A 14,956-nucleotide genomic window follows, 5' to 3' on the forward strand; every position below is an offset into this window, starting at 1 on the left:
GTAGACATTGGTCAAGTGTTTTTTTTTTTTTTTTTTTGCATAAACCTACAGGCTAACAACAAACAAACGACACAACACCTTGTGTTTCGTGGCCTAAACTAGTGATTCCCAACCAAACCAATTTGTGAGTAAATTGAAATGAGATCATCATTATTCAGTATATATACTGTTTGTGAATTTTCTATTTAGTGGTGTGCCATGAGATATATATTTTGAATGTAAAATATGTGCCTTGGCTCAATAAAGGTAGGAAAACACTGGGCTAAAAATGATGTATCCCATCTGCCTGTAGGTGGGCTTCATCGACTACATCGTCCACCCTCTGTGGGAGACCTGGGGGGACCTGGTGCACCCCGACGCCCAGGACATCCTGGACACTCTGGAGGACAACAGGGATTGGTACCAGAGTACCATCCCGCAGAGCCCGTCGCCTCCTCCCGTGAGCCAGGACAAGGAGCTCAACGCCTGCGTGGACAAGTTCCAGTTCGAACTCACCATAGACGACGGCTCTCAAGCGGAGTGCGACGAGGGCGACGCCGCGCCGTGCCCCAACCACGTGGAACAAGACGGCCACAAAGGAGCCAAGGAGGACGAAGAGGAGGACGTCCTGGCTGAAGAAGAGGAGGAGGAGATCGAGGACATCATCGAGGAGGAGGAGGACGACGAGGAGGTGGCGATGGAGGAAGAGGAGCAGGGCGAGGAGCTGAAAGGCGAGCTGGAGTCCGAGTCGAAGAGGGAGAGACTTTCTGACACGAGTCCTGTAGAGGAAGAGGAGGATTCTTCTTCGCAAGCTGACGACACATGAGTGTCGCTCTTTGTATCACGGAGCCCTCCTCACTTGCACATGTGATCTTTTTTCATCCTTTCACGTGGCCAAACCAAGAACAACAACATTAATAACAAGACTTTAGTGACAATACAGACCTTTAAATCTATTTTTCAAAAAGGGAATCAAGCGGAGTTCATCACACAGCAACTGTAGATGCGAAGTAGTGAGCATTGGACAGGATGGTGTAGCACTCTGGGACTGGAATGCACACAAATAAACACACACAAAGTCATTTTGAATGCAACGATGCAATGTGTGCACGTGTGCATATATGCAGAATAAATGAGCATTGCGGCACCCCCCCCCTCCACCACATGGGCTGCTGTTTTCCTGCAAACACACACTTGACTGTATGTTTGTATGTGTGCATTTACGCAAGGGATCGCTAACAATGATTCTTTTCTTTTTTGTTTTGTTTTGGAAAAAGCCATCTCTTAATGGAGTGTTTAGTCCCTATTAGCAATTCATGTTCAGTAGAATCCCAACAGGAACTGTTCTCCTCAGCAAAGCGAGCAACTTTCATTTTTTTTTTCCATTTCTGTCGGAAAAGAAAAATAAGGGAGTTGGATGTCGGTGGGGGAATATGGACGTCTTGGGGCCATCTGGGTCCCGTACCCCTTTACGAGGAGAGCGCTTAGCTAGAAGATGGCTCTGTGCCTTTTTGACTCACCAGCCTCCCTGAATGGAGAGCTGCGGTGAAGCAATGCATTGTGGGTCAGGAGTTGTGTGCGCGCGCGTGTGCATTTTGTTCTCACTTTCGATTGTCTCTCGTGGAAGCTACTGTCCATGCTATTGTGGTGTGTCTGTGGTGACATGTTTTAAGCTGTCAAGTCTTCCTTTGTTGCTCTTCTGCTGGTATAACAGAGCAATCACCACTATTACCAACTCTCATTTCTTTCCTACAATAAGCCATGTGATGCTTCGGCGCATACGTTTTGCCTTTACTTTCTTTTTAACAGTGGGAGGAAGGTGGGGTGGGAATGTTATGAGATCAGCGGATCAATTTCGCGCCACGCCCACTCAGTCTGTGTGTTTATGTCCTCATACGATGATCACCAAAGTAGATAAGTGCGGATTATGGGAAAAGAAAATCAGGAATGTTGGTCTGGAAATTCCAAATAGATCATTTTTTATGCCAGACCACTTCCGCTCTGTCGCCTCACTTCCCTCCGTAATAAAATATTATCAATCCCACTTTACCTTATTTATTCACAGGGAGTGAAGATAATTCCAGGCAAAAGTGGTCACTGTGAAAAGGGTCTATTGTCCTTATTATGGTTTTTTTTTTTGCCTTAATGTCAGAGGCAGCATTCATACTTGCCGCTATATGTAGAGGAATATAGCAGATACCCTACTATATTTATATTATGTCTGTATGCTTGTTTCATTGTATTGGTCAATTATTTACAGTATGTTGTGGCTGTGCTCTGACCAACATAAAGAATGTGTTTTTGTTGTTGTTAAAATCACTCCATTGCAGCTACCACGCAGATAGAATAATGGTGTTGCAGTTTAGTGAGCATTTAGGCGGGGTACACACATACCAATAATCGGTCCGTATTGACCTTTTTTTTCTCCTCCTTTCTGGTCAAAGTCTGCAAAGGCCCAATTGTGGGTTATCTCATAAAGATGATAGTGACTGATTATCCTGTGCAGCGGGATATGTTAAGAGTGACATTTCCTCCCCCATCTACTATGAAAATGATGGCATCTGACAATCGGAAATGTTAAACCTGTTCAATATTTACAATCTCGGACTCTGTGATTGTGACGTGAAACGGAGGGAAAGCCAATCAGGAGGCGAACTGTTGCCAGACACAAACGGAGGAGCAATTGGTTATGTTGAATGTTTGTATAACGTGTCTCACAGGTCATTCACCACAATAAAACTGGCAAGAGGAAGAGTTTGCCACTGCAATATAGTTACCAGATTAGCTAACGGCCTAGCTTCCTCTATTTCGTCTTTGTTTTTCCATCAGTCTGGATGTCCTGCGGCTCCATACTGCTCTCACAGGTCAGTCTTGGTACTACAACAGACTTCTGGTTTGGGGGAGGAGACGTCGTTATGTGTGTTGCGTTGGTCTTCTTGTGCGCACCGCTATAACAGCAGTATGAACACATATTTTTTTCCCCTGTCATGTGTGGGTTCTCTCACATTTTAAAAATCCGATAAGATGTCAAAAATCGGCACGTGTGTACCCTGCTTTTGAATGACTTATTTGTAGTTGGCCGACAGCGTGGTAGGACAAGAACAAAACGAAATATTGTTCAATGTATCATTGTCCACTTTTTTTTTTTTTTTTTTTTATAAGCTAGTGTCATTTTCACAGTGTAAAAAGCAAAAGAACGACGATGAAAAGTGGTGAGAGAGCCAGGTTCTGCGGGTCAGCAACCGAACTCTTCGTTTTGTGCGCGTGTGTGTGTGTGTGTGTGTGTGTGTGTGTGTGACCACGGGACTATGGAATGACAAGCATCAACACAACATTCCCATATGCACTGGCCTGTTCACTTAAAAGCTATTGTTTTCTTTATTGGTGGCTTTTTTGTGTGATGTCATGAAGCTATATATATATATATAAAAAAAGTTACTATTTAATTGCCATACAAACACGATACTGTAGCAAATTGTTTCTTATTAATAAGAAGATTATCCAGTGGATTGACTGCTGCCATTGTTTTTAAAAATGATGATAAAGAAAAGCACGGAATGTGTGTTTTCTTTGAACAGTTTGTGTACAGTTTATTTTTATATCATTCCAGTGGCCGGTGGGTGTAAAAAAACAACAACAACAAAAACAAAGAATCACATGTTGATATAGCTTGTAAGCGTAATCACTCTTGTATATAATGTAATATTCCATTGTAAATGATCAATTGAACTGTACAAACACACTGCAGGCCACAACCTTCACCTCTTCAGTATGTTCTAGTTTGCCTGTACTGTCACCTCTTTGTTGTTCAAATATATGTGTACCAGCACTTTATTTCACCAGGCTCTGAGGCAGAGTTTCAAGTCGTGTGTAAGTGTGTGAGTGTGTGTTCTGTGCTGGGGAGGGGGTTGCTGTTAACGATGATGATGATGACGTTCCGCTGGGCCAAATCACAAAGCCTCATTGTACCCTACAGAGTCAAAATGAGCCATTCGCTTATCGACTGTCCACGTGAGATTGAATTCACTTGACTTATGAAGTCAAAACCTGAGCGGCTAGCGACAGTAGTAGTCACGCGGGATGTGACACATTTTAGCGATAAGAAGTGTGTCCTTATCTATCTACCATTTCTAGCACTATCACCTCCTCTTGTTTCTTAGTAACTTTAACTAACCTGCCTGTCAGGTTGGAGCGATGCAGACTGATTCCCTCTAACAGTATTTTTATTAGCTTTAATTCACGTGTGTGTGTGTTTTCACAAAAGCGTGACAAATTATATTAGGGGGTAAAACAACATGAAATGATTGTCATATTTGTAAATTAACTCACTGTAACGAGTAAAATGTGTCTGAGTTATTTTTTATTATATTATTTTTATGAAAGGGTTTTCCTCTTAAAAGAGCCGAGGTGTCATTTTGTGAATAAATGCATTTACTAAGCAAATACCAATATATATATATATATATATATATATATATATATATATATATATATATATATATATATATATAAAATATGATAGTATATGAGTATTTTTTTTTCACTGTTCGGTACTGTAAAGTGTGTTAGAAATACAATAAAGGTCGATTTTTATATTACATGGTACTTTTGAATGTAGTTTGTTTGGTCTATAATGGAAAAAATACTGTGCAATATTAAAAACAACATACTGTTACATTAATGTAGGCTACTATGTAAGCATAGTATATTACAGTATATATCAGGATGTAAAACATTCAAATATGAATAATCGTGGTATTGTCATTAAACATTTTGAAGACTACGGAGATATTTGTAATTTGACCATTTCAAATCATAACCCAGATAAATCATGATAAAACTCAGGCACGAGATGGCTGCAGCGTCTTAAATGACGGCGTTCTTAGCCAATCGGTATGTACCATACGTAAACGACGAATCAATGAAACGGCAAGCTGATTGCACCATGTTTAACCAATCTACACTAGCCCTGGAAAGACCAACCAATCATATGCTTGCAAAATACAGCTTGGTGGGGCCGTGCGCATGTGCACTGCGTCACTACGGAACTGCAGCGCGAGGTCAGGATACAAGTAGCCATTAGCTTATCTTTCGCGAGAGAAAGAGAAGTCAACGTTCCGGGTAAGTTTGCCTTTTTAAATACATTTTTCGTACGTTAAGACGTATTCGGTTAAATCCACAAGAGTCTAACCGTTTATTTGGTTTAAAATATCGATAGGTTTTATCTGTTGGGGCCTTGCCAGCATCCCATTCCATTCTCGTACTTCATTACGGCGTAGACGTTACCCTCGGGACCGTCCCAATGACCCCAGGACCTGAGCACAAAATCATTCATGAGACGCCAAGACACGAGCCAAGTGTTCAACGCAGGACATTTTGCATTACCCTAAGCTGGTCTCCGAGCCGCCGTGCTTTGGTTTCTGGGACACTCGATTGAATGGGCAGAGCCTGTAGATGTACCTGAGAAAACAAAGAAAGTTGTTCACACCAAATAACCCCAGCCAAAAAAAATTAAAAATAAATAAATACACCAAATTGGCACATACTCGCTAGTAATTAGGTCGTAGCACTGGCTGTAAAGGTAGGCAAACTCAGCACTGGGTCCAAAGTCTGAGGATGTTTCCTTTTCACGGTTGCTGCAAAGGAATCCACATTGTCAGCTTTAGTGAGGTGGAATCAGGCTGGACGCACAATTTCAGTGACACGGTCCAGATTTTTTACTATCAAATGAACAATTGGGATATCCGTCGTGGCAGCATAAACAGGAGGGGAGGGGAAAAAAGAAAATTGTGGAATCAGCTATATCAGGCCTCTTTGAAATCTGGATCAACATTGGATATCTGCCAGTGCAAGTTCGGCGTAAACGCACAGATCAGACATAACCCGTCAATGCCATCTTGGTGTCATCGATGTGTACGCACCAGCCCACCACTCATGCTTCACTGTACGTACGGTGTTTTTTTTTTTGGGGTGATGAGCAGTGTTGAGTTTGTGCCCGAAAATTCCCTTTTGGAATGATGGCCAAAATGTTCCTTGGTCTCTAGGACCATCACAAAATCTCCAAAAAAGATGGGAAATGTGTTTGTGAAATATCCAATGTAGGGTGTTTAATATAATGCAATTGTATTATTACTAATGTATTATTGTTTACTTCGGTGTTGTGATTGCCTGCTGTTGGCACTTGTGGAGTTATTTATGTACAATTTGGGCACCTGCGCATGATTGTTTCATGTGTTCCGTCAGTGTAAACAAAGCCGTAATCGGATATGCGCCAGTTGAAATGTACATGGAAGTAGACTGCCCGCAAAAAACTGACAGAGACATAGAATTGGAAGGGAGCTCTTGGAGCTGCAGTGGAAAGCCAGCCTGATGTGTCACAAAAAGAACATTTGCATTACTGGAAAAGACGTCAGTCGCATTCAGAGTGCAGTGCTTACTTCTTCTGATCATCCAGTTCCCGGAGAGCTCGCTCACCCTCATCAAACTGTTCCCTCGCCTTCTGGGCAGCTAGCAAAGGAAACACGCTGGATTCAATTACTAGGCCTTTACGAGGAATTTAATGCACACATGTCCACAATGTTAGGTACGCCTCCACAGTCTAATGAGATCAAATCGGGGCTGCAACGAGTACTCTGGCATTTCAAGTACAAGTGTCGTCAGACGTACAGACCACTCCCGCCGCTGCTGGCAGCAGCGGCATGCTGTCCAGACGCCGCTGGCATTTTCATGCTTTGCACATGATTACTTAGTGATACTTCTTCAAATGATTTTATAGGTTTGTTGTGTTATAGTGCCATTTTAGGTTCATCCAGAAATTTCAAGCAAAAGTCACCCAAACTTTTCGTGAGTAGTACTCACATTGACACTTTTTAATGGTCCCGTTGTGTGTTCGGCAGAGAGCAAAGGCGTTAATTATGGCGATGGCCTGCCAGAGCTTCATCCCTCTGCTGTTCCTGAGTGCGGCAGTCTCGGCCGTGGAAGTTCAGCGCCCCCGTGGTGTCCCCCTGTCAAGTGAGATAGGATTTGTGTACAGCGGTCCCTTGACTTGCGAGTTTTAAGTCGTTCCGTGGCAATGCTTGTAGTTAAATCATTCGTATCTCAAATGAACATTCCCCATTGAAATGTATGGAAATTGCATTCATCTGTTGCAGTTCCCCAAAAAACGGCAACATATTTTTGTAGCATGTTTTTTAAAAAAATTGTAATTTTTACATTTTTTAAAATAGAAAATAGTAATATACAGTATTGTACTGTTTAAACCCATTTTTCATCCCTTTCATCTACAGGTAGTTTCAGTGAAAAGTTGAGAACCAAAATGCTCATGTTTTTCTTTGATTTCAAGCATTCAAGTTAGAATGCTTGAAAATTCCGCTCCACTTATTCTTCCCAATACTCACTTTCCTGGAAGCCATCGAAAAAAGGCAGTTTCAAAGCAACCTGTACTTTGACTGCATGGTAACTACGTGAACTGTTGGGGGCTGTGAAGTTCACGACTTCATCTTGTGGAGGTGTCCCTGAAGCTCACTCGTAAGTTCAGTTTTTGCTGCCGACACAAAGCAAAAAAAACTGACCCAACGCTAGCTCTTGATTTGAAAAACTGCACGCGTAAGTCAAGGTACCAGGTGCAATAAGACTTTTAGTCTGTCAATGTTTGTAATTGGAAATTGGTATATTGCATTGTCCAACAGAAAAGCACTTCTACGTGGAGGGCAAACCGTTCACCTGCTTGGATGGTTCCCGCACGATTCCCTTTGACAGGATCAATGATGACTACTGTGACTGTCAGGATGGTTCGGATGAGCCAGGTTTGTTCACCCGACAGCCTCCATCCCTTCCAAATCGCATCTGATACAGCACACCCATTTGTTCGCTTGCAGGAACTCCGGCTTGCCCCAACGGCAGCTTCCATTGCACTAACGCGGGTCATCGACCAGTCTTTATCCCATCGTCCCGCATCAATGATGGCGTATGCGGTAAGGTCACTTCTTTCCTTTATTTATTTATTTATTTATTTATTTTTTATTTTAAACAATCTACATTGATGTTGTCAGGATTTATATTTAACGTAAATGTGCCCTTTCCAGACTGCTGTGATGCAACTGATGAGTTCAACAGCGGTGCGAGCTGCCCAAACACTTGCAGGTAAGTGTGACTACACTGGTCACAACGTACAACCCCAATTCCAATGAAGTTGGGACGTTGTGTTAAACATAAATAAAAACAGAGTACAATGATTTCCAAATCATGTTTAACCTATATTTAATTGAATACACTACAAAGACAAGATAGTTAATGTTCAAACTGATAAACTTTATTGTTTTTAGCAGATAATCATTAAGTTAGAATTTTATGGCTGCAACACGTTCCCAAAAAGCTGGGACAGGTGGCAAAAAAGACTGAGAAAGTTGAGCAATGCTCATCAAACGCCCCAACTTAATTGGAATTGGGGTTGAACAACGGGGTACACATACTGATTTTTTGACGACTTAACCAATTCTTAAAAAGTAAAAGACTCCTCACATGGTGAAGGGGAAAAATATCATTTGATTGCTTATACTAGGGCTGAAACAATTAATCAAATGACTTGAATAATTCGATTACAAAAATAGTTGAAACAAAAGCTCTGCCTCGCAGCTTCACATTGATAATTTTTCAAAGCTGCTATGTTCACAACTGACGCCCAAGCATTTAATGCAGACTGCATATCAGCCAGCTGCTAACCTGAGCTTGCAGCAGCCAACTCTACAGTTTCATTCGCTGACTCCCATGTCACTCACCAGGCCAGGCCCCACCTTTTCAAGACACACACACTCTCAAAGTCACAGATATTATTGTCTGGATTGTGAGGATGGCGATCCCAAGTGGACAACGATGATACTTGCACTTCACATGAACATTTTGTCGATTAATAATGCAAAATCAGTTTTAATTGGATTGTTCGATGGGATAATCTGTCGAGTAAGCAATTCAAAAAACATTTATATAACTTTACACATTCCATAATTGCATCAGGATAATGTTTTAGAAACCTGATAATCGGGCTTCAGCTGACTTTAATCGGAAGGGAGGAAAATGCTTATGTTTGTCCCAATTGTCGGTATGTTTGTTAGGCTACTTAGGTATAACTGCACAGTTTGTCAATTCCTTTATAACAAATGCATAAATAGGTTTTTCAGAAGTGCCACAATTAAAAATTCTCTTCTCTAATCATAGGGAGTTGGGGCGCAAGGAGAAAGAGAGTCTGCAAAAGCTGGCTGAGATTGCAAAGGAGGGCTTCCTTCTCAAACAGCAACTCATTCAGGAGGCTAAGAGGGGTCTGGAGGAAAAGAAGGTGTGGATGAAAATTAAAGTCCAAGGAGCTCCTCAAACTGTGAAAATTTCATTTTTAGAACCGAATTACAACTCTCCTGTGACAAAGCACATAGCTAATGTATTTCTCATTTAGTTAACACATCGTTATGTTTGATTAAATGCGCTTATTTGCCCCGACAGGCCAAGGTATTAGAACTCGAGGCCAGTAAGAAACAACTGGAGGAGATGGTGGAGGCTCTGAGAACCGTGAAGGAGACGGCAGAGGAGCCCGAGAAAGAAGCTAAAGAGCGCCATCTCAAGGCTTGGGAAGGTAAGTAGACCTGTCCCAATGGGGCAGCTTTTCAATTCACGTGGAAGTCACTATTCACATATTTAATGTAATAATTGTTGGTGCAGATCAAAAGGCTGCAGTACACGCCGAGAAGGACAAGGCTCGAATGGTTGAAGTGTTTCTCGAACTGGATGATGATGGCGATGGCTTGTGCGTATCAACACCCAAATCATAAATGACTCAAAGAATAATACACTTTATATTCAGTGTAATTGTTTTGACTCATGCAGTTGCCTCCCATATGTGTATGAATTTATGGTTTCGTAAGATTACCCTTTGCTGGTTTGTTTTACTAATAAAGTGCGTTGATTTCAGTATCTCCCTGCCTGAACTTCAGACCCACAGTGAGCTTGATACAGATTCAGATGGTTCTTTCACTGAAACAGAGGCTCAGGTAAAAACACTAGTTTAGAACTGATTTGTTTTTGTTTTTATTCGAGACCAAATGCATGACAAGCGAAACATGGGCAAGTGTGTTCTTACTACTCTTTTGTTGTGTGGTGTCCTCAAGATGACCCAACAGAGTACATCACACACGTGGTAAAAAGATTGACCTTAAAGGTGCCACAGGGCGTCCCGACTGCTCGTTAATACAAAGAAGAAAGAGAATAGTAATAGTAGTGGTAGTAATAGTAGTAGTAGCAATGGAAGATGCTTGACTAATTGGCAGCGTATCTGGTAACTACATTGCAGTTACATAGTTTTCTCCTTATCATTATTATTCCGGTGAATGACTTGTGACACACGTTATACACTCAACACAACAAGTTGCTCCTGAATTTGTGTCTGGCCTAAAACCGCTCAAAGCAACTGACAAGCAATTTAATGATGCAACATGTTAAATGTGTTCAGTAATTTAACTCAAAGAAAGCCTTCATTGAAAGCCCCCTGACAGTTAACATCACGTTTGTCTTTGAATTGCGCACAGGCCCTTTTGGGAGGCGTGGACAAAGCGGATGCGGCAGCGTTCGAGGCCGTTTGGAAGGACGTCAAAGAGAAATACATCTCCGAGGTAAAACGTCGGTACCCCCTCCCCGATGGCGCACTCTGTCCGTACGAGGCTCAAGTCCCATAATGTGGACCTTTCTTGGCGTCAGGCCCAAGCGCCGGTGGAGACGCCGCACGAGGAGATGAGGGAGCCGCTCGCCGACAATGACTCTGAACATTACTCTGAGGGGGAAATCCCAGAGGAAGATGATGAGGATGATCAGGACGAGGCCGATGAAGAGGAGGAAGATGATGACGATTCAGATGAAACAGACTACATTGTACACTTTTGGAGCTTGTGCTCTATGTGTGGAAAAGTTCCTGTGACTCAACCCCTTGTGTTTCTGTGTTTGTGTGCTCGTCACACAGAGTCCTCCTCCGGTACAAGAAACGAAGGATGACGAGGACGAGGGGACCATGCCGCCCTACGATGAAGAAACGCAGAACCTCATTGATGGCAAGTGCTGCTATGACTCAGCTATGACGAATCACTTGCACGTAAAATCCACACGTCAATGCATACCTAAATATAACATCCCGGTTGATCGTAGCGTCTTAAGTGTGTGCGCGTCGTTTGACTCACGCCAAAAATGTGCCTTAAAAGTTCAAACTAAGCATAGTTAGCTTTCAGTGTTTGTGCTTTTCCCATTAACTTTTTTTTTTTGTTTTTTGTTTTTTTGTGATGACACCAAGAAAAACATGCTGATAACCATAGAACCAGAAAAGTACAAAATAGACATAATTTAAGCGGGTAGATCCTTATGAAAATGTAATTATTATACATTACTCAACACTTGTTTTCCAGCAATACTTTCCATTATGTGTCTGGCATGTCTTCAAAGGAGGGAGTCGTTTTACTGTATTTTCAAATAATTTGACAGCGTTGTGGCACGGTGGGTTAGTAGTGATCGGCATGCCTGCCACACAGTTCTGAGGTCCAGATTTTGAATCTTTGCTCCGGCCTTAATATTTGGAAGTTGCATGTTCTCTCTGTGCTTGTCCCCCCCCCCCACCCCCCACCCCGGCTTCCTCTGGCATTCAAGTGTCAATGTGAGTACTACTCACGAAAAGTTTGGGTGACTTTTGCTTGAAATATCTGGATGAACCTAAAATGGCACTATAACACAACAAACCTATAAAATCATTTGAAGAAGTATCACTAAGTAATCATGTGCAAAGCATGAAAATGCCAGCGGCGTCTGGACAGCATACCGCTGCTGCCAGCAGCGGCGGGAGTGGTCTGTACGTCTGACGACACTTGTACTTGAAATGCCAGAGTACTCGTTGCAGCCCCGATTTGATCTCATTAGACTGTGGAGGCATACCTAACATTGTGGACATGTGTGCATTAAATTCCTCGTAAAGGCCTAGTAATTGAATCCAGCGTGTTTCCTTTGCTAGCTGCCCAGAAGGCGAGGGAACAGTTTGATGAGGGTGAGCGAGCTCTCCGGGAACTGGATGATCAGAAGAAGTAAGCACTGCACTCTGAATGCGACTGACGTCTTTTCCAGTAATGCAAATGTTCCTTTTGTGACACATCAGGCTGGCTTTCCACTGCAGCTCCAAGAGCTCCCTTCCAATTCTATGTCTCTGTCAGTTTTTTGCGGGCAGTCTACTTCCATGTACATTTCAACTGGCGCATATCCGATTACGGCTTTGTTTACACTGACGGAACACATGAAACAATCATGCGCAGGTGCCCAAATTGTACATGAATAACTCCACAAGTGCCAACAGCAGGCAATCACAACACAGAAGTAAACAATAATACATTAGTAATAATACAATTGCATTATATTAAACACCCTACATTGGATATTTCACAAACACATTTCCCATCTTTTTGGGAGATTTTGTGATGGTCCTAGAGACCAAGGAACATTTTGGCCATCATTCCAAAAGGGAATTTTCGGGCACAAACTCAACACTGCTCATCACCCAAAAAAAAAAAAACACCGTACGTACAGTGAAGCATGAGTGGTGGGCTGGTGCGTACACATCGATGACACCAAGATGGCATTGACGGGTTATGTCTGATCTGTGCGTTTACGCCGAACTTGCACTGGCAGATATCCAATGTTGATCCAGATTTCAAAGAGGCCTGATATAGCTGATTCCACAATTTTCTTTTTTCCCCTCCCCTCCTGTTTATGCTGCCACGACGGATATCCCAATTGTCCATTTGATAGTAAAAAATCTGGACCGTGTCACTGAAATTGTGCGTCCAGCCTGATTCCACCTCACTAAAGCTGACAATGTGGATTCCTTTGCAGCAACCTTGAAAAGGAAACATCCTCAGACTTTGGACCCAGTGCTGAGTTTGCCTACCTTTACAGCCAGTGCTACGACCTAATTACTAGCGAGTATGTGCCAATTTGGTGTATTTATTTATTTTTAATTTTTTTTGGCTGGGGTTATTTGGTGTGAACAACTTTCTTTGTTTTCTCAGGTACATCTACAGGCTCTGCCCATTCAATCGAGTGTCCCAGAAACCAAAGCACGGCGGCTCGGAGACCAGCTTAGGGTAATGCAAAATGTCCTGCGTTGAACACTTGGCTCGTGTCTTGGCGTCTCATGAATGATTTTGTGCTCAGGTCCTGGGGTCATTGGGACGGTCCCGAGGGTAACGTCTACGCCGTAATGAAGTACGAGAATGGAATGGGATGCTGGCAAGGCCCCAACAGATTCACCACGGTATGTCTTTGTCGGCGCTCTCAAAAGAGAAAAAAAAAGCATATGATACAAGTTTTGGGTTTGTCTTGCAGGTTAAGCTAAAATGTGGGCAAGAGACGGCGGTGATATCCACAACAGAACCAAGTCGCTGCGAGTACTTGATGGAGTTCACCACTCCCGCCCTCTGCCAGGACCCCAATACCCTGGACCCCATGCTGCATAAGCATACCGAACTTTAAACCCCCTCTACTCGTGAGTAATATTTAAATATAGAAGTCATTCCATACGATAATGCATGCACTGCAGTGTTTGGCTTTACACGTTTTACTGGTAACCTATTCGAAATCTTTACTGTAAACTCGATTCTTAACCACAAAGCTCGGAATTAAAATAAAATGATGTCGCAGTGGACATGGTTACGCAACAATATAGCGTGTCTCAGCATTTGATGGCGAGGTAATGGGTCGGTGTGCCGTTATCGCTCGCTCTCTCTGTGTGTGAAGAACGGGCAGGACTGCATCAGAGGCAAGGTAATGGCATCTTCCTAAGAATTCATTACGTTAATAGAGGCACAAAAGTTCATGAAATGTTACAGTTTAATGACATGGTGTTGGATAGTATCATTTGGCAGCGTTGAAATGCTGCACTGCAGTTTCTGAAGCCCAGGTTGTCTATACTAACTACAGTATACTAAAATACTGCATGCATACTCATTTCTTTTGATGTTGTAACGTCATAGCAGCATGTTTAATGTTATCACAAGAATGTTGTAGGAAAATGTACAAATGTCGACCATAATTTATTATGGGATTAGCGCCACTGCTTTTGTATGTAGTTTGGCTATATGAGCACAAGTCATCCCTAATTTCCATTTAGTAGGGAAAAAATGTATTATACAAAGGCATGTTTAATATAATCCGAGTGTCACATTTCCACTAAATCTTACTAAATTCTGAGAGAATCTCGTCAGTTTCAGTGTCTCATTCATTGATTCAGAACATTTCTGTTCTTCATAATTGAATATATATTAGGCTGCTTGAATGTTTTTTCCTTGCTGATGGTGTTGCTGTTGTTGTCCTTACTAGTCTAAATCTCACATCATAATATGATGTAAATGCTGACCTTACAATAGCATACAAAATGGCCACGTTGGTGGTTAGCGCTTAGTCCTCGGAAATTCAACCCCAGGGGTTTGACACCCGACTAAGCGACTTTTCACCCAACAACAAGGAGTGCCAAAGTGAACGTGTTTGTGCCCCTCTCGCAGGTTGTTCACCAGGGACCACGTAGCCACGGCAACAGGAATCACGAGGCGCCGCCGCACTATTTCATTATGTTAAATAAAAAAATGAATGCTTTTACCTGTGTTTGTGGTCTTTGTTTTTCAACTTTGCGTGTATAAAAAATAATGTCAAATGTCTTACAGAGTTGTGGTTCAGTTGTCTTCTGCTTCATAATTCTTGTAATAATCTGAGACTTTTTTTTGGGTGGGTGCGTGTTTTTGAAGTGATCAAGGTTCAACTGCATATGTCATAGAGACTGGTAATAATTTAACTCTAACATCTTTTAATTGAGGAAGTGACAGTTTAGTGTATTTGTTCAGTTGACAAAATGGGGACCGCTCCTTTTTAAGTTTTACAATTTCAACACTTGTGTATATACTTAATGAAATTG

The 14,956-nt window shown here is 42.2% G+C and overlaps 3 protein-coding genes across 5 annotated transcripts in view; 2 read left to right on the forward strand and 1 right to left on the reverse strand.

The window, feature by feature from the left end:
- Positions 1–3,682, forward strand: part of pde4a (phosphodiesterase 4A, cAMP-specific) — a 53,705-nt gene extending 50,023 nt beyond the window's left edge. For all 3 annotated transcript variants that reach the window (XM_061749026.1, XM_061749027.1, XM_061749028.1), the window contains one exon: positions 293–3,682. In XM_061749026.1, the coding sequence (XP_061605010.1) occupies positions 293–805 (513 nt within the window). In that variant the 3' untranslated portion in view covers positions 806–3,682. The remainder of the gene's footprint in view (positions 1–292) is intronic.
- An 834-nt stretch (positions 3,683–4,516) lies between these two features.
- LOC133466342 (glucosidase 2 subunit beta-like) lies at positions 4,517–6,679 on the reverse strand. The gene is made up of 5 exons (XM_061749930.1): positions 6,646–6,679; positions 6,417–6,486; positions 5,526–5,615; positions 5,365–5,439; positions 4,517–5,294 (listed from the first exon to the last, which is right to left on the reverse strand). Exons 1-5 carry the CDS (start codon positions 6,677–6,679, stop codon positions 5,201–5,203), a joined length of 363 nt encoding a protein of 120 aa, XP_061605914.1. The 3' UTR covers positions 4,517–5,200.
- Positions 4,986–14,643, forward strand: prkcsh (protein kinase C substrate 80K-H). The gene is made up of 18 exons (XM_061749037.1): positions 4,986–5,100; positions 6,876–6,990; positions 7,668–7,784; positions 7,857–7,952; positions 8,064–8,121; positions 9,193–9,310; positions 9,472–9,601; positions 9,688–9,772; positions 9,938–10,016; positions 10,551–10,634; positions 10,720–10,890; positions 10,979–11,066; positions 12,011–12,080; positions 12,883–12,972; positions 13,059–13,133; positions 13,204–13,303; positions 13,375–13,534; positions 14,550–14,643. Exons 2-17 carry the CDS (start codon positions 6,894–6,896, stop codon positions 13,519–13,521), a joined length of 1,605 nt encoding a protein of 534 aa, XP_061605021.1. The 5' UTR covers positions 4,986–5,100; positions 6,876–6,893; the 3' UTR covers positions 13,522–13,534; positions 14,550–14,643.
- Positions 14,644–14,956: the final 313 nt, after the last annotated feature.

This window comes from Phyllopteryx taeniolatus, chromosome 16, assembly GCF_024500385.1.
Source record: "Phyllopteryx taeniolatus isolate TA_2022b chromosome 16, UOR_Ptae_1.2, whole genome shotgun sequence".
NCBI lineage: Eukaryota > Metazoa > Chordata > Actinopteri > Syngnathiformes > Syngnathidae > Phyllopteryx > Phyllopteryx taeniolatus.